Below are 23,564 nucleotides of genomic sequence, written 5' to 3'. Positions count from 1 at the left end.
TTCAAGAGAAACTCCTAACACAACAGGTTCACTGCCAGCTTCCAACAACTACTTCCAGTTTCATTGTATGCAGTATGGAGCATACTCTTCTAATTATTACTGCATATTTATGGTTATATCCCGGTGATTTCTAAAATGAAAGTGCACGTCTGAGATACCAAGGTATATTTTCAGTTAATCTGCACATGCTTTTGCAGAAGTGGATAGTAAGTGAATTACTGTTTTTCTTTTACATAGATCTTTCTATTTTACAAATAATCCACATGCCCTTCCTGCGCTAGGAAAGCATTGTGAATAACAACAGTGAAAGTTGTTCCTGATGACATTTGAAATGCTAATTAATACCTACGAAATACAGCTCATTGAAAAAAATTTTACATGTTTTATTTTTGTGTGTATGTGCATGTCTGTATGTCCTCTGCAGGCTGGAACAAGAAATACAGAAATTAGAAAGTGAGGAATCCCAAATATCTGCCAAAGAACAAATCATTTTGGAGAAACTAAAGGAGACTGAGAAATCCTTTGACAACTTTCAAAAGGTATTTAAAAAAAAACCAACAAAACCTACACTTTGAGTACAGATTGAAACCAAGGTAGACTCTTAGCACTGTTCAAAAGCATCAGTTAAAACTGGTGCCCTTATGGGAAGATTGAGGGCAATTGAAGAGCACATAGCTCAAACCAGGATGAACAAGACTAGAAAGGATATAGAGGCTTCAGATCTGGTTTGGTTGGGTTATTTGGATTTCCCCTTCCCACTACAGCTTTTTTTTGAAGAGGGATTTCAGACACTATCTCCCTAGCTTATCCGCAGGGAAACAACGTGAGCTTACGGCCCCACTGAAAGATGTCAGCATGATCCTGAAAGGCATCTCAAACTTCCCTGCTCCCAGTGGCACCCAGAGATAGTGGCATTCACGACAAACACGACCTCTGAACATCACAGCCTGCAACAAACAGCAGCGTTCTCCTTTTATTTACACCATGTCCCTCCCCCTCAGTCTCTAATGGCACTTAAACCTGAGAAGCCACATCCCCAGTTACCCATTTAAAATTACAAAGAACCGTAAAAGCAAGCCTCACATAAAAATCAAGACTTCATGCAAATTATACCCAAAATATAAAAGGTTTAACCAAATATCTTATTTTTTCCCTTCACAGAGTTTCTCACACCAGGACGGTGGTAAGTGCCTTTTTATTATTGCATAGCTTTGGGTTTAACAAGGGTTGTTACTATGGCTTTGTTGCAAAGGTTTACGGAGTGGGGGTTCTTCTCTTCATTGTATGTTTCTGATTTATTGCCAGAGCCATTACCTTTTTCTTTGGTGTTGCTATAGTGCAAGCACACACGTCACTATTGTGGTGAAACAGTATTCCTTTGGCAGAGCTCCACCTCTTCTTATGTGCACACAAGGGGAAAGAACAGTATGGATGGTTTAAAACAGACATCATACAACTTCTGTGTTACTGACCCCTTCCACCACGTGATAGCCCTGCACTGCAGGCTCCTTTTCACCTCTCTGTGGTCAATCTTCTCCATTGTATGTGCTCGTGCTCTGTTCATAAACAGTTAAATGCAATGAGGAGTATTCCTAATATACAGGAACAACTATTAAAATTAGATTATTTCACTGATGAATGATACTCTCTGTGTGATGATTCTTCAAAAGGAAAACCTCATATGGGTGGATGAGGATGTAATAATTCCTAGTTTATGAACTGTGTCACAGTATGTGTGATCAGTCTAAATATTGAGCTATAAATCTAGGTGTCTGAGTGAGCAAATAACATGGTCCGTTCCCAGGAAGACAGAGTAGTGCTTGTAGTGCCTCTCCAGGACCCAGGAAGGATCTCATGCTCATCCATCTGCAGATAAATCTGTGGTCCAAACATTAATTCTCAATACATGTCTTTGAACTGACCAGATTCAAAATACTGGGGTCAAGACTATCTCCTCCAGCTGCTGACAAAGCCATGCCCAACTGTACTGTGAGTAGAGATGAGGAATATGTCAGATAATCCTAACATTAGAGCACTGGGACGTAATGGAAGGTTAATACATAGTATGTGATCTGACTCAGAGCTATCTTTTTGAGGTGATTAATATTACTTAGTAAGAGGGTTTTCTTTTTAATTCAAGGATCTAGTTAAGAAATGCTCACTTCTGTTAGCAATATAATTCAAGTTTTATGTTAAATTCCATTGTCACGAAAAGAAAAAGAAAAAAAAAGAAAAAGAAAGAAGTCCCAGATAGGATGCTCCATAGTAAGAATTTACTCTTCCTTCCTCCTGGAGCATTTGAAATTGGCTCCCACAAAGTAAATAAAAATGCAGAATGGCACATATCTTGTACCTGTGCAGAGTTTCACCATGGTTGTTGGTAAGTTTCCAAAAGAGGAATGGTGCCTACGGGAATTAGCACCCGAAGTACGCAGCAGCTTGCAAGATGCAGCATGAATCTGCCTCTTCATGCGTGTTGTGATAAAATGGGAACCAAAGGAAGCCTCAGCTAGCAAATACAAAGCGGTGGTTGTCAAAAATGTATTTTCTTGTAGCAGTGTAGTATTTCAGTGGGTTCAAGAGGAGCCTCGCTGTTCTCCAGATTTTGCCTGCTTTCAGTGGATCCCTCCCTCACAGACTGAGCGAGAAGCAAGGGCAGCTCATGATTTCTGAAGGGTAACAGAAAACTGCAAAGTTATGCCAATGAGAAGAGGGCACGTCCGGAATAAATGTGCAAGCAGAGGGAGCAGCGGGTACAGCTACATGAACTGGTACCTCTTCTCTTCCAGACCACTTGCTTTACAGATCTTGTCTCTTCCTCTCGGCAGCTGGTCCTTGTGGGCTGAGGTGGTCCAGGGTCATCCTCTAAGCACTACCGTGCTCTGCTCCTCTAGGGATGACCAAGGCTTCAAGCTGTCCTGTTAGCCCTCCCACTGTGGGCACGATATGACCGTACATCTTCACATGGTGAAAAGCTGAGTGGGTCCTCTCTGTTTTGTGGGCCCTCTCTGACAACAGTCTGTGAGGGTAGCTGGTCAGAGCAGGAAGAGAACACATAGATATTTCCTTCCTTCAAACACATAGGACTTGCTTTGTTGCAGCAGATCAGCCATCTGGCTAGCAATCATTTGTAACACATGCTGCAGAGGAAAATGGTAAGAGCCATTCGATAATACAGGAAGGCTGTGTAAAACAGACACCAACCAACACTGACCTGTTGGGGCAATTTCTTCAATTGCTGCCACATCCTGAAAGACTTCCAGTCCATAAACCTCACATTAGCTTGCCCTGTGTCCATCCATCCCTTTATTCTAAATGCCGTGACAGTACAGAAAGTGGCTTATCTCATCTTCGTGTCCCTGTGCATGTTTTTGTACCATAGATATGGTGGTGACAGAGATTTTGAGTGTGCAGAAAGCATAACTACAGGGAGCTCAGAGCCCAGAGGGGTCCAGGTGAAGGCTGTGAGGGGAGGAGGGAAGTGGTGGTGAGCACCACTGCCAACCAAGTGACTCTGTGTCCTTCCCACCCTTCCGAGGAAACAGTTATTGTATGAGTATTTCTGAGCTTGAAGTCATTCAGGCACAATAAACACAAATTACATGTTTTCCAGAGTAAGAACACACTTTGCCTTCATAGATCACTACATGCGAGAAAGGAGACCAGAAATGCTGAGGCTGGGGGCTGTGGCCCTGTCACCTGCAGTCATGCTTCTGCGAGCTTCTTGGTGGCTTGTCACTGACAAGCTCTCCATTAAACAAGGCCTGAGGTGATGCTAAAAAATTATGAACAAAACACCGTTTGTTGCTGCTCAGGTCCGCAGTCAAAACCAGGCATGCTGTAGTGCTGTTCTGCATGCGTATCATGAATGGAAAGGAGAGGGCTCTTACTCTGTGTATGCATATGTTTATGGCTCAATGTATATATAAAATAAAAGCCACATTAAGATCTGATGTAAATCCCTTGACTGCTGAATTTGCCTCAGGGGTATATTTGTCCTCTGCAGTCTTTGGCCGTCTCTATGCAAACTACACGCTGCTACTTACGAGCAATGTGCGCTCACAGCACAGAAAGCCAACCGTATCCTGGGCTTCATCCCCAGCAGTGTGGCCAGCAGGTCGAGGGAGGTGATTTTGCCCCTCTACTCTGCTCTGGTGAGACCCCACATGGAGTACTGCATCCATCTCTGGAGTCCTCAGCACAGGAAGGACGTAGACTTGTTGGAATGGGTCCAGCAGAGGGCCACGAAGATGATCATAGGGCTGGAGCACCTCTGCTATGGAGACAGGCTGAGAGAGTTGGGGTTGTTCAGCCTGAAGAAGAGAAGGCTCCGGGGAGACCTTATTGCACCCCTCCAGTACTTAAAGAGGGCTTATAAGAAAGATGGGGACAAACTTTTTAGTAGGGCCTGTTGTGATAGGACAAGGGGTAATGGTTTTAAACTAAAAGAGGATAGATTCAGACTGGATGTAAGGAAGGAATTTTTTACAATGAGGGTGGTGAAACAATGGTGAACAGGTTGCCCAGAGAGGTGGTAGATGCCCCATCCCTGGAAACATTCAAGGCCAGGTTGGATGGGGCTCTGAGCAACCCAATCTAATGAAAGATGTCCCTGCTCATTGCAGGGCGTTGGACTAGATGACCTTTAAAGGTCCCTTCCAACTGAAGCTATTCTATGATTCTTTGACTCTATGCTTCAGCCAACATGGATAAGCCACAATTACAGTAACTCTACAGTTTGTACAAACCTCTGTTTGAATTTAGTATGTATTAGCATATATTTGGCAAAGCTGTGTCTCTGGAAACCTGTCCTGCATCGTTAAGTTCCCAGCACACTGCTTAGAGACCCTCCTGGTTTTATGTCCTCTGATCTTGATCAGCTGTGCAGTGCAACAGCAAAACAGACGTGCATGTCCTCAGAGGAGCCAAGTACAGATCTTTATAGAGTGCTTTCCACGTGTCCTGTAAAAACTCATCTAAGATTGTTTTTCAGTTGTAGGGTTTCAAGTAACTTTTCAATTTGATCTGCTTCTATGGCTGCCACAATTACAGCACCTCTGGCCACCTGAGTAAAAATCATTGATCACCAACCTCTGACTGCAGCTTGTTAGCCAACTTCCTTCCTATCTCACAGATCACCCGTCCAATCTGTATCTTGCCAGTTTGTCCAGGAGAAGGCTGTGGGAAACAGTGTCAAACACTTTGCAGAAGTCCAAGTAAACGACATCCACTGCTCTCCCTATGTCAACAGATGTTACTTTGTTGTAGAAAGTCATCAGGTTAGTCTGTCATAATTTGCCCTTTGTAAATCTGTGCTGGTTTTTCCCAATCACCTGCTTCATTTGGTTTGTAGTAGTTTCTAGGAAGACTCATTCCACCACTTTCCCAGCAATGAAGTAAGAGTAATGGGCCCCTAGTTTCCTGGGTCTTCTTTTGCTCCCTTCCTGTAGATGGGTATGACATTTGCCATCTTCCAGTCATCAGGGACATCCCCTTATCTCCAAGACTTCCACATATTATAGACAGCAGCCCTGCAACCATGTCAGCCACTTCTCTTAACAACCTAGGGTGGATTCTGACCAGACCCACAGATTTATGTGCTTTGGGCCCTTGCAAACGCCCATAGACCAGCTCTTCCTTCACTACTGGAGGGCCAACACATGAGTTGTCATAGCTACTTGATCTTGCGATCTGGGGTCCAACTACACCAGTAAAGGCAACGGCAAAGAAGGTATTGAGAACCTCTGCCTTGTCAGCATTGTTAATGACTAGTTTTCCTTCCCTGTTTAGTAATAGGCCTATGTCTTCCCTGTGCTTCTGCTTACTGCTCACAAATCTGAAGAACCCTTTCTTGTTGTACTTGACATCTTTGGCCAATTTCAGTTCTAGCTGAGCCTTAGCCTTCCTGACTGCATTTATGCATGCTCTAGCAAGGTTCTTGTAGTCCTCAATGGCTATTTGTCTTCCTTTCCATAGCCAGTATGCTTCTTTTTTGCTTTTAATTACACCTAAAAGCTCATTGTTAAGCCAAGGCGGTCTTTAGTTCAGCCTTCTTCCTTTTCCTTTGTAGAGGAGGGACTGTTCTTGTGCTTGTAGCAGGCAGTAAGTCCCAGTAACCCTCAGTAACTCCCAGTAACTTCCAGTACTCACAAGCTCCTTTCAAGCTCACATCCATTCCATGGATGCTTTCCATGAAATCCCTTGCAGCAGCACTCTGAGCATATTGAAGTTGGCTGTTCTGTAATTCAGGGTCTTTGTCCTACTACTAGTCTTCAGTGTGCTCAGCAGGATCATAAATTCCTCAATTTTGCGGTCACTGTATCCAAGGCTGCCAGTCATCATGGTACTCACGTTGTCAAGGAAGTCTTCTCATTCTCAGTTTGTGAGTAGTAAATGTAGTAATGTACTGCCCTTAGTTGGCGTGTCCAGCGTCTGTAGCAGGAAGCAGCCCTCAATGCGTTCCAGGAACCTGATGGACGCATGGCCCCACTGTGTTTTTTTCCCAGCAAATATCTGGGTATCTGAAGACATCTATGAGGACCAGGTTCTGTTGGCCCAAGACTTCCTTGAGCAGCCAAAATATGGTTTTGTCAGCTTTGTCATCCTGATAGGAGGTCAGTAAGATAACATAACATAAGATCCCCCTTGGTGATGATCCCTCTAATCTTGATCCAAAAGCATTCATTTAATAGAACTGTGTATGGTCTCCAGAGCTCTCCTCAAATTTCTCTTTTACATAAAGTGCAAGTCCACCTCCTCTTCTTCCTTTCCTATCTTTTTGAAAGAGTTTGTAGTCATCTGTCTTGTGGTCTTTACATCATGTGAGTTTTCCCACCAAGTTTCTGTGATTCCTATGACATCTCTCAGACTGCACAGAGGTCTAGTTCCTCCTGCTTGCTTCCCAGATTACATACATGCACTTGAGGTGGCTGAACTTAGGGTTCTTGCCTTTGGTAAGTGTTGGGGAACATTCTTTACTGCTCTGGTAGGTGCACTCATCCACTGTGTTGCTTATAGATAAACAGGTGGCAGCTGTGGACCCCACCCCCCAAGTTCATTAGTTTAAATCATGATTCACTAAGTCAGAGCCTAGGCTATCAGCCTGCTTAAACCTCTGTTTGTGGTCTTATAAACTTGGTGGGAGGGTCATAATCTCTCTTCCCTCTGACTTAGTCCCATGGAGCCCTAGAGGACTTTGCAGGTGGAACAGCCCTGCCCTGGGGGCCAGTATTTGCAGAAGACCAGGCACTAATTTTAGTGGTAGTCAGACTTTTTTAAAGATAGTCCAGCCCTTGGAAAATTAGCTTGTCTGACATTTGGCCACAAACCTCTACGTGTGAGCTATTCTGAGCAGTTCTGAAGGTTTAGTTTTGTGTAAGCACCCTCGAAGGATTATCTGGCCCAATATGTTTTCTGAAGCACTTGTCTGTTTCGTAATATGGAAGACTGCCATAGTCCTAAACTAGTTTATTTTAAGTAGTACAAAAAGCCAGAGGACATGTTTTATGACATCTTTAGATATTAATAACTCATCAAAGGTTGACATGAAGATATTGAATGCAGTCAGTTCAAATGCTTTAATTTATGTTCTGTCTTATTCCTCATGCAAACGAAATGCTAATTTGTGTCTCATACACTTCTTATAAAATTGGTCTCTTATATCCTTTTTAAAGGTTCTAAATGAAACGGACCTTGTTGCCAGTAAGATAAAGGAAAATGAGCGTGTTCGTTTTGTTTTGGGGGATGGGGGGTGGCAGCAGCTAGACAGAAACTGGCAGAACCATCCAAACCCCAACTTCTTCTTGTCAAATATCCCATTTCTGACACGTAGCACCACCACTTGCTTCAGAAGAAAATACACTAGAAGCCTACCCTCACCACAGTGTGCCTTCTCAGGACAGTAATGAGAGATTATCTGGAGCCCTGAAGATAATTTTTTAATATTTTATTCTAAGTAACATCCAGAGATATTTCTAAACTGAGTCAATATTAACAACACCTAACACTTACCTAGGTATTTTCTCCTAATGCAGGAAGAAAAAAAAAACACATAACAAAACAAAAAACCAAAAAGGTCCACAGACATGTACAGCATCAAAGTGAGAGTTTCACCATCAAGCTGTGCAGCTGATCTTGTTTACTGCTAGGCTTCAGTGATGCTAGCTGCCAGGATGGCCAGCTCAGTTCCCTGTACAGGCACCAGGGAAAAACAAACACTTGCAAAGGATTTTGTCTCCCGGAGTGCCCTGGGATGAGAACTCTACCCTCACCATGCCTATTTGTTCTCATGCACTGCAAAAGAAATAAGGATGATTAGTTAAGCAGCACAAGCCTGCATTACACCCACGTGTGGACAGAGAGGTCTGTCACTCAAGTCGCTGGATGAGTGTAGACTGAAACTACTGTTCCAGCAGAACACTCAACAGGGTGAATAATTGCTAAATTTCTGCCATTTCCAGAACACAAAGTGCCTTCTTATTCTCACCCAGAAACACAGTCCCCACTTCTTTCTTCTGAGAAATTACTTTGGTTTTCAATAATAGCCTGCTCATTTGCTGGTGATATTTCCCAGAATAACAACACCAATCATTGTACCAATTTCTCATCAGAGGCAAGAAACCCCGCAAAAGAAAGCAGCTGTTGCTGGCTGTTGCTCAGTCAGCTGTGTCCTAAACAATTATTTCTCCTAGGCTCTTCTGCTAAAAATAAAAAACTTTGAGGAAACACTATGCATTGAAAATATAAAAGCCCATTTGCCAAGACTGCCATTTGTCCACTGAAGTATGAAATAAAATAATATTTCCCTGGATGAGTTGATTTTTTTTTTTTCAAATTCATCTGTTACAAGCTGGAAGTATATACTAACTTCCTGGGTTTCTGGAATGAATTTGCATTAAACCTCTGTGCAATTCTCCTCTTCTGTCCTATTCTCCTCTGAGGCTGAAAGGGGGAAAAGGGACTGCCTTACCTGAGTCACCTACAGTGCTCCATGGAGGGGTGGAGAGTCTTCCTGGGGACTGTGATTACTATCTTCCTGCACCCAGCAGCACTGGTGGCCACTGCAGGCTGTGAAGGTGGTTAAACCATTTCACTAATACCAGGCCCAACTTTCCTGTCATAGGAGCAGACTTTGGAATTAGAGGTGGCACATCATGCCTTCGCTGAGGATGCCACCAGGTGCATTTTCTGGGACGGGTGTTAGCCCATAGGGAACGTGATCAAAGTATCTGCCTCTGCCAGATGCAGTCAAGCAGCCTACGACAGGAAACTTCATTTTTCTCTCCTTCCACCAGTTCACTTTTATCGTCTTCCTATCTCACCTGCTTATAACAACAAGAGGCACCAAGGAAGGCAGATTCTGCCTCCTACCCTGACACACGGACCAGGCTGTACCAAGGGGTCGACAAATTATTACCAGCAAAGTACCTTTGGAGGAAAAAGAATGCTCTGTTTCACACCAGATAGAATCTTATGTTTGAACAGAAACATAACCATTTCCATACAAAACTGAAAACGTTTCCAGTTGATAGCAAAGAATGTGATTTTTAGGTTTTTTTTTTCTTTTTTGTTTTGGTTTGGCGCCTGAACTGTAAGTTAGTTATTTTCACATCTCTGCTCTGAGCTCTGTGTTTAGTTCATCCACTGAATGCTAGCAGAAGGACATACACTATCAAGTTCTGTTCAGCCACAAAACATCTCCCAGTAAATATTTGTAAATTTTTTTAATGTCTCATCTAAAGAACATATTTAGCTTATGCTAAACAACCATAAGCTCAAATGTAAAATACGGCAGTTCTTTAAGATAGCTTTCTCCTGTTTCAGGGTTTGTTAATGAATGATGCCACTACAGAACTGGCAGGCGCTTAATATCTACTGAAGGTCACATTGGGCACCCTATCGGTATCTATTCGTGATTTCATCATTAGCTAAATTTCAGCTTGAAGAACAAAATGCCAAAGACCGGTTCAATAATATCGGAGAAAACCAGGACAAAAGAGTTGGCCTTTCATCCCATTCAGTTGACACTAGCATTTTTAGGCTTTTATATCTCTATTTGAAATGCCATGTATTCTGGGTATCACGTTAGGTTTGTTCCTTACCTTCCCCCTCTCTCTCCCACATTTTAAAGGTCACGGACGTGATAAATCCAGAACCTCCTGACAAATAATTTTATGTGTTCAACTGACATAAGGTTTGAGTCATCTGGACCCATTCCCTCCTGCCTCAGCTAGTCTATTGAACACCAATCACACGACAGTGACTTTGCACTTTGTTTGCTTTGATCCAATTATCTAGTACAAAGCTCCGGTGACTATTGTCGGGGCTGACAACACTCTGCTGTCTAAGCAATGAAGCCACTGGGGCTCATAGCACGAATCTAACTGTTTCCTGTTCTCTGACACCAGATGCAGTAAATTACATTTACTCCCAGATCCCTGAACTCCCAACCCTCTATTCACGAACAGCAGAGCCAGTTCCTGGGCGGGACGGAGCAAGCAGAGTAGCTGGTAAGTCTCAAGGAGCAAAGTATTATAATACCAGTCCAGTAGCCATGAACTCTTTTTGTTGTATTACCTTAATGGGTCTGGTGTCCCGATATCATTTAAATGCCAGGAAATGCCGCTTGATTTGTATTTTGTAAATAAGTCAAGGCTTTTTGAGCAGCAATGAGCACTCTCAAAACAATGTAGTTGAATGACATGCAAGTAACATAGGAAATGCATCCCATTTTTTTACATGGAAACATTCAGTTCTTTCCATCTCTGCTGATACAAATACATGGTATTTAGGCCAAGGTTTTGCCTCCTCCGTTGTACCCATGCAACTTCCATTAAGATGAATGAGTCAGACGGGCACTCACAAGACCCCATACGTGCTTCAAACTTTTATGTCATTTTATATTTATTTGTATAGCATTCTTTCTTTTTGGGGAAAAAGTGGGGAGAAGCACGGCACGTTTTGTGCTTCGAGTCATATAGAGAATTTTCTAACACTTATTTTTCAGATTGAGTATGTGTCTTAAATGTAACAATGTTGATTGTGAAAAGCTGTATGTTTTTCTTATTTCAAGATCCTTCTTTTCTAAACAATGTATTCCCTATGTTAAGACCAAAGCGCTGGTGGCTACTTAAGAGGTGTCCCAACGAGTGGGAATGAAAGGTGGCTTACTTGAAGAACAGGTTAACAAGCGTAGCAAAGCAATGTCTGCAGCTAAGATGCTACACGCAGCCACGGGATATGTTGTTTTGTTCAGAGGTCCCGTTGCAAGCCATCCCAAAAGCTTCCCTTCCACCGGTGCTTACCCTGATCTGTCTTAAAATCAAGCTTTCCCTTGTGTGTTTTGTGCCATTTGGTCAACACCAAGAATACAATAATTTATTTAATTCTTCAAATGACCCAGAAACCTTATTCATGCAGTCCTTATAAGAGTATCATGTGTGTGCAATAGCTTAAAGAAAAGGCACCAGCATATGTCCTCAAAGGTAGACAGTAAGCATACATCTTAAAACAAGCTCAAAGTCTATTAAGATTATTTTTATTCTTTTTAAAGAACAGCCTTTGAATCCACATAACAGGCAGAAGCCAGATCTTTCGTCTGCACGTTGGGATCTTGTTGTCATGAAGCACTGCATCATGTTACACTGTAATTAAAGCTCGTGCAGAAAACTTGTGCTTGTGAATACGGGCTGTCATCTTCATGTACTGCTGTCACTTTCAACTCTGTTGACAGATAGTTTTGCGTTTTGTATTAATAGAGCACGTTTTGCAGTAAATAAGCTCTGGTTAAATAAAGACATTTTAGAAGTCAACATTAGTTCAATTTTCAGCTATTTTGACAAGCTGGGCTGTTAGGTTTTCCTGCACAGAACGAACATTATGCATACAGGCAGATGAGGCAGGTTCTGTTATTCGCTTCTCCCACGGCAAAGCATTTCACTAGTGAACAGCTTTCTAAGAAACTCACGTACATTTATGCATTTACTTGCACAAGTAGATTTAATGCCACCCCTGGGGCAGGTCATAAACAGCATGTTATGTAAATATCTTAAAAACAGTGCTGCTGATATCACAGTAGAAGAAATGAAAAGAAAATGTTGACAGTGGCAAATGCTTAAGCAAATTAGCCAAACATAAGGGAAAAAACATACACAAGGACCAAACCTGTTAATTTTCTAGATCAGATCAGGCTGTAGGACAGTCTTCCAAGCAGTGTTAGAACTTGTTGCCCAAAGTGTTCCTAATAAGTAGGACATTGTTACTTATCAGTGCTCCATCCCATACATAAAAAGATGTATCTTGCAACTCTTCCTAAGTATGGCTGGGTCCACATGATTTAACTATCAGATTGTTGCCATCTGCTTCTGAATTCAGGCCCATTATACAAGCCTTCCTTTAATGCACACTACTGAATGAAATTTGTTCATCAAAACAGAGAGGGTCTGGCAGATTGCACCTTCTTCTGCACTAAAAATATATGCAATAACATGGTACTCGACTATTTCACAGGAAAAGCAGCACCCTTTATTGAAACGTCATGCCCTAGACAATATTTATATTTTTCAAAGAAGGGGAGAAGCACAGGAGCTCCAGGGGAACTCCTCACCAAGAAGGTGGCAGGCAGCCAGTCGGTGGGCTGGCAGTGCCCTCTCTGCAGGGCTGTGGTGCTCAGGACAAATGAGGAACTTCTGCCCATCAGAGATGATTTTTCTGGGTGTGCTGTTGCTCCTTTGTAGTTCAGCTTTGCTGCAGTTCAGTTGTCTGCCACTCAAAAACCTACCAGTGTGTCAGTTTTAGCATCTGCACCATAGGCTAGCCAACCCCTACTTTTACCTCTGTAATGTTTGCAGTTGTTGAACAATATCTGCCTGGGCAGCCCTGGAGAGGTCAAATGATGTTCAGAGCCCACTCGCCCAAAACCTGGGGGCAAGCTAATGAACAAAATTCCTCTTCCTTTCCTACTCCCCTTGCCACCACTCACGAAACTGCACCTAGAAGGGAGCAAATTCCAGACAGTTAGTGGTGGCACCTGCACCTTTTTGTTTCATTACCCCTACTCGTTAGATTAAAGGCTTCAGGGTGGAGTTACTTGCATAAGACTTGAAGGACACTTGCCCACCGGCTCCTGGGCTGGGACTGTCCCGAGCAAGTGACCCATGCCAGCTGCTCTCTGAGCCACACCATGATGCAGCCTGCCACAGCTCCTCGGAGCAACATGCTCCAGGGCTTCACTGCTATTCGCCTTGTGGCAACAGCACTTTTCCTTTTTTCCAGCCTAAATCTCCCGTTTCAGTCCATGTCAGCTGCCCCTCAGCCTCCTGCGGCACACCACAGAGCAGAGCCCAGCTCTTGCCCCCGCAGCCCCCTCCTGGCTGCTGTGGCTGCTGTGGGATGGCCAGGCATGAAAACTCCAGCACAGGGAGGGAGATGAGAAAGCTGATGTCCCTTCTTCCTTGTGAAAACGGGCATCCTGTGCTCAGGGTGGTGACAGCTGTGGATACAGCTAGCCCGCAAACTTCCCGCAGTGGTGGTAAAACACAGTCCTTAGGGATATCCCCCTGTCTTGGAATGGGCAAGGTGAGACCCCTGCCTCAGGAGCCCACTCCAGCAACCCCTTGCTCTCAGAGGCAGCACTGCTCCTTCACCCAGCAGCACCTCAATCCTCCGGCGTTTGTCTGGCATTGCGCTTGACCTAACCAGCCCTTCCAGGGCCGGCCAAGGTCTGAGCAGAGGCGCACAGCACGTAGACAGCCAGACCCCAATTTGTCTGGGCTGCCTACCAGGCGGCACTCCCAGGGCCAGAGGAGGGGCCAGCATGCACCATGCTTGAATTTTCTGCCTAGAGCTGTAGGGGGAGGGTCATGATGCACGTCATGATAAACTTCCTGTTGTTAATGAAACACTTTGCTTTAAAAACACAGGAAAAAAACTTCTACTCTGCGTGAATAATAAGGCTGAGGGAATATATTAAAGCAAGAGTAATTTTTTTTCATTCATGACTTTTTAAACACAAATACACCAAGCTACATGGGGTTTGGGGCAAGGACATTATACACTCACTTGAAAATAAGTCATGAAAAAAAGCCAACGTGTCAGTTTGTGGTGTCCCCACGTAAGACAAAGCACAATTATACCATTGAGATTCATCAGTGGAAACGGTCACCGTAAGTTTCACGAACACTTGTCACTGCCCGTGGTAATTCATAAGTAAGTGTCTGTGGATGTCTGTCCAGGAGACAAAATGTCTTCATCTGCATACAAGGAATGCTTAAACAGATGACAACTTTGCACATTTTTCTTTGAAAAGCTGTCTAGTGAGATGCCATCGTATCTCAAAATGGGTGTTAGAGTGGTGTAGGCTGCCTGTCTATTCCTACTGTGTGGTCTCTACAATTTTCATCTTGTTACTGCGTCCTTCTTAACTGCCAGAAAGGCTTCTTTGCTATTCTAAAGCAGCATCCCTCACATGCATGTTTTTACCTGTTGTTTCATGGCACGTTGAAAATCAGTTCTTTTTTCTTCAACTTTGGCAATGGTGCTTAGGGCCCAATTAAAATAACTGAAGGAGCACTTCTTGTCCATTTTGTACATTCTCTTAAGCTGCAAGCAGAGGTCACTGTCGATGCCTTGGTGTGGAAGCTGAGAGATCTGCCCTGCCACGCATCCGCGGGAGAAATTATCCCATTCCTGTGTGATTTTGTTTTCCCACCTGTAGAACAGGGGTAAACAATGTTTCTTCACCTCTCTAAAATGTTTTGAATGCTACGGATGGAAGAGTTAAGCAAGAACAAGCATTGATAATAAAACAGTCTGGGTGTTACTTGCAGCAGTCAAAACTTACCAGCTAACTGGCAGTTTGATGGCAGAGAAGGAAAAGAGAGTACAGAGGTTCCTGGAGATGAGTTTCTGTCTGAATTTTGAGGCAAGTTCAGAATGGAAAGGTTGAGGGCAACCTGCATGCTGTCACCTCCCTTTGTCTAAATTACACCTAACCCAAGTGCTCTTGGCTCTCCTAGTTGATCAGAGAGAGATCCACGCAGCATGAGCGGGAAGACTAGGTCCTGTTTGACGCAGGTATGCCTACCCTCCAGCTGCACAGACAGCCGTAGTGTAATAACTATCTCCGTCCACAGCGTTGTGTCCCACCTTTTAACGTAGCACACTTGGCCCTTTAGAAGCAGGAGGTAGGAAAAGGGGCACAGTAGTTTTCTTTGTCTGTTTGGCAATTAACCATTCACTGGCTTTTTTTGTTGTAACATGCACTTCCTCTCTTGTTTTCATTCAAGCTTTGTGCACCATGGAAATTAATGTGGAGAAAGACAAACAGACAGGAGAGACCAAGATTGTCTCTGCTTCACCTATTGGCCCAGATGAGGCCCATCAAAGAGGATTCAAAGTCTATGATGATGGTACCAAGGTAGTCTATGAGGTTCACTCTGGTGGCACAGTAGTAGAAAATGGAGTACATAAATTAAGTTCAAAGGACGTAGATGAACTTATGCAAAAAGCTGGACAATCAAGTGTAAAAGGAGGGTATGAAACAATGACTGTGTCAGAGAGAAATGCGGTAGCCGATGGAAACCTTAGCCATATGAAGGAGCAAATGCTCTTCAAGGAGGCAAAGCTGGAAATGGTACACAAACCCAGCAAAGGGCATGCTGTGATCCCTCAGCCCCAAGACAAACCCTGTGGTGGCGAAGCCCTGGAGGCCAGCGCAGATCAGCCAGTGACAATGATATTTATGGGCTACCAAAACATTGACGACGAAGAGGAGACGAAGAAAGTGCTGGGCTATGACGAGACCATCAAGGCAGAGCTGGTCCTCATCGACGAAGACGACGAGAAGTCATTGCGGGAGAAGACAGTGACGGACGTCTCCACCATGGATGGGAATGCCGCTGAGCTGGTCTCTGGCAGGCCCCTGTCGGACACGACAGAGCCCTCCTCTCCTGAGGGGAAGGAAGAGAGCCTGCCCTTGGAAGCTGCCCCAGGTACACAAAAGAAAAAGCGTTGTCAATGCTGTATTGTCATGTGAACACCTCCTCCTCCCCCGCTCCAGGCAGCTCCTGCTCCATCACTTACCTAGACCTCACTGTACTTCTAACTGCAATACTGTGAACTGGAAGTGAATGCCTCCATTGCCTTGCAGTTGGGTTGCTTTGCTTTCTAGTTCTTCAGGAAGAGGAACGCATGGTTATTTTCCCATCAGACGTACTATTTGGGGTTTGGGGAGGGGGTTGGGGGGTTTTTTCCTTCTTTTTTTTCTGTTGTTGGGTGTTTTTTTTCCTTAATATTGCAGAGTGAAAGATAAAAGGGAAATGGAACAAATGTTTTCATATTTATTTGATTTTTATGTATATATATTATATATATAATGAAAACACTTTTTACGTTTTTTCTTTGGATATCTGACAGGCTTGATCAGATTCCTAGAATTTTGTGGGAGTCTGAGTTTCACAGCAGACAGATATGAGAGCCTTAAAAAAATATTGCTTCTCTTTTTTAAGAAAAATCACATTTAAACATTATTTTATAGATTCTATTTTTTATTTCTTGCGAGAAGGCTTAGATCATTTTACTGTTTTAATTTCATAAAACTCGGGCAAGTCTTTCCCAAAAAAGTTCGCATAGTTTTGTTTTATAGTATCTTTCCAGTTTAGTTTGCGGTGTCAGAAAAACCCATTAGCCATTTCTGCTTATTGGTGATACCAAAAGTGGACCTTAATTATTCTTTCTAGAAAATGTATGAATGATGATTTTGCCTTATATAAATCTTCCAGATTACAGTATTGTATGCATATTTCATCTCCCCAATTACAGTTGAAATTAACTTGACGTGAAAAAGATGCAGCTGTCACACCAACTGAAATGGAGTCACTGATCTAATTACCTGCCTTTCAGTAACTCTGCCAATGTTTATACATGAAGTTTTCCTGCCGAACTCCAGTAGATGAGAGATATTGCTTTCTATTTCCTTAGAATATAAATGAACTTCTCTCACAGTCTGACCCTGTTCCTGCTGGATTCAGTGACAAAATTCTCAGTGCTGGGAATGGGGGCAGGGCCAGGGATTAATTTTGTAATTCTTAGGGAAGTGTAATTTCTCATAGAGTGTACCTCCAGTGCACCTACGTAATGACAGGTGATGGGTCTGATCCTGCCCTGCTTATCCAGGTAAAACTCCCGTGGAGGCCCACCGGAGTTTTGTCAGAGCAGCTGTTTCGGGAGAAGATTCTACAGCCACAAGGCTAACATTTTCAAAACCTGCCGGTGGTTTTGGATGCTTCATTTTCAGGTGTGGGAGACTTCAAAGAGGCCTGATTTCCAGCAAATTTTTCTTCATCTGCCCTCTGAAAATCAGGCCTGTTAAAAACAGCTCAAGGTGAAAATGTATAAAGGCAAAGGCATCCAAAATCAGTAGATGTTTCTTTGTTTCTTGGTCCTTTGATTCTTCTACCTACCATGAAAAAGCAGCCAGCTTTTTCATGGCGAGATATCATGAGCCTGATTCTTGTCTCACACCGGTTTTGCTCAAGCGTAGCTTCACTCACTCTAGTGGAGTTAGTCTGGATTTAAAACTACAGAAGTGAGATTAAAAATCAGGATTTATATTTTCTGATAGTGTGAAAAAGTACTGAAGATTATTTTGAAGTGTCTTTAAAACTATCAGACTTTAAAAATCAACAACAGCAACTGAAAAAAAAATAAAAAAGTAAAAAAAAAAAAGAAAGAAAGAAAACAACAAAAAGCCTCTTTTCAGTCTGAGGTCGTTCCTATGATATTTCTGTTCTTTCTTGGATGGTGCTTTTACTGCATTAATTGTTAGTTCAGAGCATCTGATTAAACAGAGTTCTTGCTCTGTACTCTTTTCTTTCTGTGCCAGTAAAAAAGACACTTGTTCGTGGTGGTGGTGATATGAGGCACACTGAAAACATACACACACAAAAAAAATGCAAGAGAGTTCCTGCATTAGGTCACTCAGCCGTCAGTATAGAGCTGGTCAGTGTAACTTCTCACCACCGCTCAGGTGACGGTCAGGAAAAAAAAAGCAAGCGGAGAGTAGGAAAAGACAGCCACATCCGTATGACACCTCCAGAAATTTTGCTGGCCTCCATATCTGCTGCAGTGGCCGGATTTAATGGACTTCCACACGCTCCCTCCGCCTCCCCTGCGGGCTTTTGGATGGGAGAAGGACCAAACTCACACACAGAAGCTCTGCACATCCTCCCTTGACTCAGGCTTAGGTGGTTAAGTTTTATCAAAGAGGGCAACGGCCTCAGAGCCCCGCGTTGTGACAATAGGTCTGGTGGCTGTTTGTTGGAAACTAGCAACCTGTAGTTTGGGTTTTTTTGGTTGGGTTATGTGGTTTTTTTCTTTTTTATTTCCCAGAAATGCTAAGCATTTACAAATCTCAACACTTCTTAAAACGAGACCCTGAGTTTTCAGCCCCAGGGTGGCCTGGCGAGGCTGTCCCCAGGCACTTCTAGGACCCCAAATCACTGCAACGCAAGGGGTGAAGCCCTTTCCCTCTCATCCCTACCCCGTGAGCGCTGCAGGAGCCAGGTGCGCTTTGCAATAGTTCTCTCACTCTGGGGCCTGTTCACCTCACCAGTAATGCTCGAAAACAAATCTTCCAGCCATCTCCTCCTGGCCTGGCCAGTCGTCTTGTTGCTCACCACCCTTTCCTCTCCAGGTGTGATGCCACCTTCATGGCTACCCTGGCCTCCCAGTGTCTTCCCAGCCCGATCTTTGTTCCCTTGCTGCTCGTCTCCCCTACGGACATTTTTTCCGAAAGCCCTCTGCTCGGGAAATCTGGGGTGTCGTCTTTACCCTAACCAGCTCTGCCCATGCATCTCTTCAGCCACGCGCTCCCCTATCAGATGTCCTTCTGGTTCAGCACAGACTCAGCATTTGGGGATGACTCCCTCAGCGGCCAGCTTTGGGAGATGCTTGCTGAGACTGGGACCAGAATGTGTCTGAGACCACTGCACCGTCTGAGGCACAATGTGGCGGGGAGATGGTGGCACGCAAGAGTCCAGAAGTGGCCCTTTAGTGGTTAGAAGTAGAGCACAAGCCTTAAACCTTAAACCTGCCAAATATCTACTGCTCAGTACTTGTAGCTAACATTGAGTGCCTAGGAAGGCCAGTGTTTTTTATGTGTTCATATGAACTCCATGGTTAATGGGCCCCAAAAGATCCAGAAAAGCTAAAGGTTTGTCTGCATAGGGTTTGTCTTTACGGGTCAAAGGCAGTTCCATGTCTGAGGTCAGGAAAAATGCGAAACAGGAGCAAGTCAGTCTGAACTCAGAAGGCTTTAGCCATGTTGGCTGAAACACATTTACTCCAATCATCCTCCTCCGCACAGGCAGCAGCCGTGCCTGGCCATCGGTGTGTCCCTTCTAGCCATTAGCCTGCAGCCAAGTAGCATGGGAATTCAAATGCGTTACCCTAGGCTGATGAATGTAAACTGGTTTTCCAGGGCTGCTTTGGGCTTCAAAGGCATTGGGTTTTTCCCCTCGCCCTCAGATAGGAAACTGCCAGTGGAAATTCATGCACAATCAGGCGCAAAGGAAGAGGTCTGCTCTACGGTCAAGCAGAGAGACATTTCTGCGAGGATCATTACGGGAGGAGTTTTTTTCATAGTTTTAAGCAAACTCCCTATCTGTTTAGCTTATGCCATTCCATGTACATTGTCCATTTCAGCATGAGGGGATACAAAAAAGTAGAGTCAGAAACTGGTTCAGTGAAAGCATTTTGCCACAACAAACTGCTCGCCTTAACTTTTGTAAGAAAAACAAAAAAAAACCTCTTTTCAGTGTATCTTTTCCTAGACTGGGAAAAAGTAACCTATGAAACTTTTTTATATTTTGTATTTTCTAAGTTTCTATGAACCCACTTTCCATGTTGTCCCTTGTTTGCATTCAGGGACTGTTTCTTTTGCAAACCACTGCATTTTACTTCCATTCTCTCCTTTTTTTTTAACAGAAGAAAAACACAAATCAAAAAACACAGCATTATGATTAGTGGCTAGGCAATCTCTTTCAATTACAAGAATATCAATACAGAAAGAAAAGAATTACAGGGTTGTTTTCTTTTTTTAATTTCCCGTGGCTGATGTACTGTATGGTATATGTTTACAGAACTCCTCTGGTCTGCCTTTGTGATGTTATCTAAATGAATGACAAAGTAGGTATGATGTGCCATTTGACAGTTTGCCTTAGCACTCTTGGGTTTCCTTCTCCTTTTTGTATCTTTCTTTTCCTTATTTTTTTTCCAAAAAGTGCAGGCTGTATTCCAAAGCTGTATAAACACAACATTATCTTTCAATCCCCATCAAGAGAAGTGTGCACAAGCCCTTCTCCATGAAGTGTACCTCTACTGGTGCAATAGAAGACCTCAGCCCTGCGAACAAAAACGCATACGCCTAATTCTGCTGTGAGTGGACCTATTTCAGTCAACAGGACTACTCACAGGAGAGCCGTGTGTAGGTGTTTGCAAGATCAGGGCACGAATGATTAACACAGGATGTAGTTTGGGTGTTATTTGCGTACCTGTACCTATTTTATGCACTGCTGAGTTGGCCTGGCGTGTTGTAATTCTGGAGGCTAACTCTGAGCATTGCTACTTCTGCTGAGAAAAATACAAAACAAAATGGTGCTTAGCATCTGGTGGGATCAGGTCCCGAGTCAGCATTTGTACCACAGCAGTGGTATTCATGAGCAAATATTAAGTGGGACTTCCCTGACTGCTAATATGTTAGTCCCCTGCGGTTCTACCTAAGTTCACTACTCACTAAAATTATAGAGATACAACAAATTAGTCAGAGCAGAAAGATAGCATACAGTGTTGCTAGAGAAAGAAAAGGTGTTCTACCTTTTGATTTAGTCCGACATCCAAATGGCATACTTGGAAAGTAAGAGGGGATATAGTAGAAAACGTAGTATTTTACATTTGTGTATTTTTTTAAGGAATAAATATTTTTGTAATGAGATAAAAACCCTAAATGGGAATTGAGTTTCTGAGTATCATCCTACCCATGACATTGAGCCTTTGAACTTTTTCATATGTTTATGACAATGCCCAGCTTCTTGGGATCTTTTGTAGACCTAACCACAATTTTTTCCAGGAAGCAGGATCACAACACTTTTTAAAGAGTAAAGTTAGAAGAGTAGAATCCAATATACCTGCTATGAACACAGCTAAATAAATGATTTTTTTTTCACACACAAAGGTGGACCTATGCTTACTATAGCTAGACAAACTTCTTTATCTGGAAAACCAACATGGTAGACAATAGCTACCTACTTTCAGTAGAGAGGTATGGCTAAATAGGAGAACTATATATTTTTTCACTTTGTCATACTTTATCCAACACAAGATTTCAAAATGCAAGACATGGTGCCACTTGAAAGAGTAGAACAAAACCATTTAGACAAAGGAGAGGATTTTCCCACAGGCTGAAATGTGACGTCTTTATTTTTAATAAACTCATTCAGTTACAACCAGTTCTCTCTGTCTATTAGAAAGTTTAGGATATGCTCAGATTATGTTTCATCAGCCTTCTGGGCCACAAGAGTAAACTTTATTTCTGAGCTTAATCAGATGTCGCAGGCTATGACAATATCCAACAAAAATGTGGACTGTAATTTTTGTATGTAAAAGAGTAAGTTGTATAAAATGACTGAATTTATTAAGTTTAGAATATAAATGGATTGTCATCTAGTCCAAAGAGAATATAAATCCAACTTGTAATATAAACTTATAATAATAGCTTAGCTTGTAAATAGTGACAAGGGTGCATGAAGTTCTTAAATATGTCCCACTTGTATTTAAAATCAAAGTATTATAAAACTGAGCCTTTTTCCTCATGGGTTCAGAGAGTCTTGCAAAATCCATAGCTTTTCTTAAGGGCAAACTTGTGGAGAATTCTGAGCCCCTTCCTCCAGTTTGCAAAATCTTCTCTTATTTTGAGGGTTTTTGCTGTTACTGTATTGCAAAGCTTTCCTGCAATTGTTTCCCAAGTTCTTCTCAAAGAAGGATTTAGGGGTTTGTTTTAAGAATTAATCTACTTCAGAAACTGGGAAAAAAAAAAACAACAACAACAACAAACCCCAACCTTAATTAATTTTTTAGAATTAGCTAAGTAACTCAAGAACACCAGTTCGAGCATATTTGTATATTTTTAACTTGCATTGGTATGTTCGTGATTCATACCTGAATTTAGACCCTGCATATCTATTCAGTAGGTCTGTGAGACCTAAAGACTTGCCCATGGGCATAAAATTAAGCACCCAAGCAGCCCTTTTTAGTTTAATGGGATGACCCAGATGAGTGAAATTTAAGCACATGCACAAATGCTTACAGGGTCTGGTCTCTAAACAATATGCTACAAGCAAGGCTTATGCCGCTTTAACTGTGTCTTCTCATTCCTTTAATTAGGTAGCTTTTTAAATGGTGTTGTGAAACTGGTGCACTTTTCTGCAGAGAGGGGTTTAGAGCATGGTCTCCTTGCTGACTGTGTTTGAAAACAGACAAACACCCCCTGGGAACTCACAAAACCCTCTGTGCCTGAAAAGGGTGGGGGTGAATTTCATTCCTGCACAAAAAAAAAAAAAAAACAAAACCAAAAAAAAACCCCACAACATAAAAGAGGCAGTATAAGTTTTTCTTCCAAATTTTTCCCTCTGCACGCCTCTGCTCCAGACTCAGCCTGTCTCTGAACTTGCTCTCACGCCGGACACCATGGATCAGATGCTCCTTTTTTGCCCCCCTCTCTCTGCTTCCCTTTCTGTGCTCTCCAAAGAGCAAAGATAAGGGTAAGAAAGAGAGACTGGAGTTAAAAGCCTCACCTCAGGCCTGTTGGCATGAGTCCCAAGTTAAAAGAAATGACGGTATCCTGTCCTCAGCATTTGAACACCTTCCTGCATGTTCCTAGACTCCTAGGGCAAATTCGATACTAGAGGAGCACTCTCCCCGTCTGTACATCTGGCATCCCATGGGTTGCCCAAACAGTGGGTTCCAGTAAAATCTTACTGTTTAGGTAAATCTGCTGTCTCTCTTCCCATTCCTGTGGGAACGCACTAAGTCCCCCAAGCCCGTGTGAGCTAGATATGCCCAAGTGCATAAAATATCAGCATCCAGATGCCACTTACAGGAGCAGAAGGCAAGCCATCCCCTAATTGTCGGGTTGCTGCTGGCAGGGTAAAGGAGCCAGGAGAAAGTGTGAACTTCCCCACAGACTGATCCAGCGTGCAAAGGCATTCTCACTAAAATTAGCTGCCAAGAAGCTACTGGTATCCCTCCAAGTTAACGTGTCGGTCAGAGAGTTGCAATCTCAAAAATAAAGAAGGTTTTGTGCAACCATATGAAGTCCCAATTGAAGGTGGCACTTAAACTCTGCTGGTCTTAAGCTTGAAGTGTAACATGTCCTTAAGCACTGGGCTGGTTAGGGATAGCCTAGAGGATATGTTAAGATCAGCCCATATCTATGGTTAAGGTGCTTTACTGACGATGAGCTCAAATTTTGTCCCTGCTATTTCACAAGTATGGATGTAGGCGCTGCTTAG

The 23,564-nt window shown here is 43.0% G+C and overlaps 1 protein-coding gene across 9 annotated transcripts in view; it reads left to right on the top strand.

The window, feature by feature from the left end:
* PALM2AKAP2 (PALM2 and AKAP2 fusion) overlaps window positions 1-23,564 on the top strand; it is a 279,896-nt gene that overhangs the window by 118,579 nt on the left and 137,753 nt on the right. For 3 of the 9 annotated variants that reach the window (XM_074571093.1, XM_074571091.1, XM_074571092.1), the window contains 4 exons: window positions 425-539; window positions 1,162-1,183; window positions 10,407-10,508; window positions 15,285-15,989. In XM_074571093.1, coding sequence (XP_074427194.1) covers window positions 425-539; window positions 1,162-1,183; window positions 10,407-10,508; window positions 15,285-15,989 — 944 coding nt within the window. The remainder of the gene's footprint in view (window positions 1-424; window positions 540-1,161; window positions 1,184-10,406; window positions 10,509-15,284; window positions 15,990-23,564) is intronic. The other 6 variants (XM_074571096.1, XM_074571094.1, XM_074571100.1 and 3 more) reach the window with 2 other exon arrangements.

The sequence above is a fragment of the Larus michahellis genome, chromosome Z (assembly GCF_964199755.1).
Source record: "Larus michahellis chromosome Z, bLarMic1.1, whole genome shotgun sequence".
NCBI lineage: Eukaryota > Metazoa > Chordata > Aves > Charadriiformes > Laridae > Larus > Larus michahellis.
This window is presented reverse-complemented; position numbering and strand designations above follow the sequence as displayed.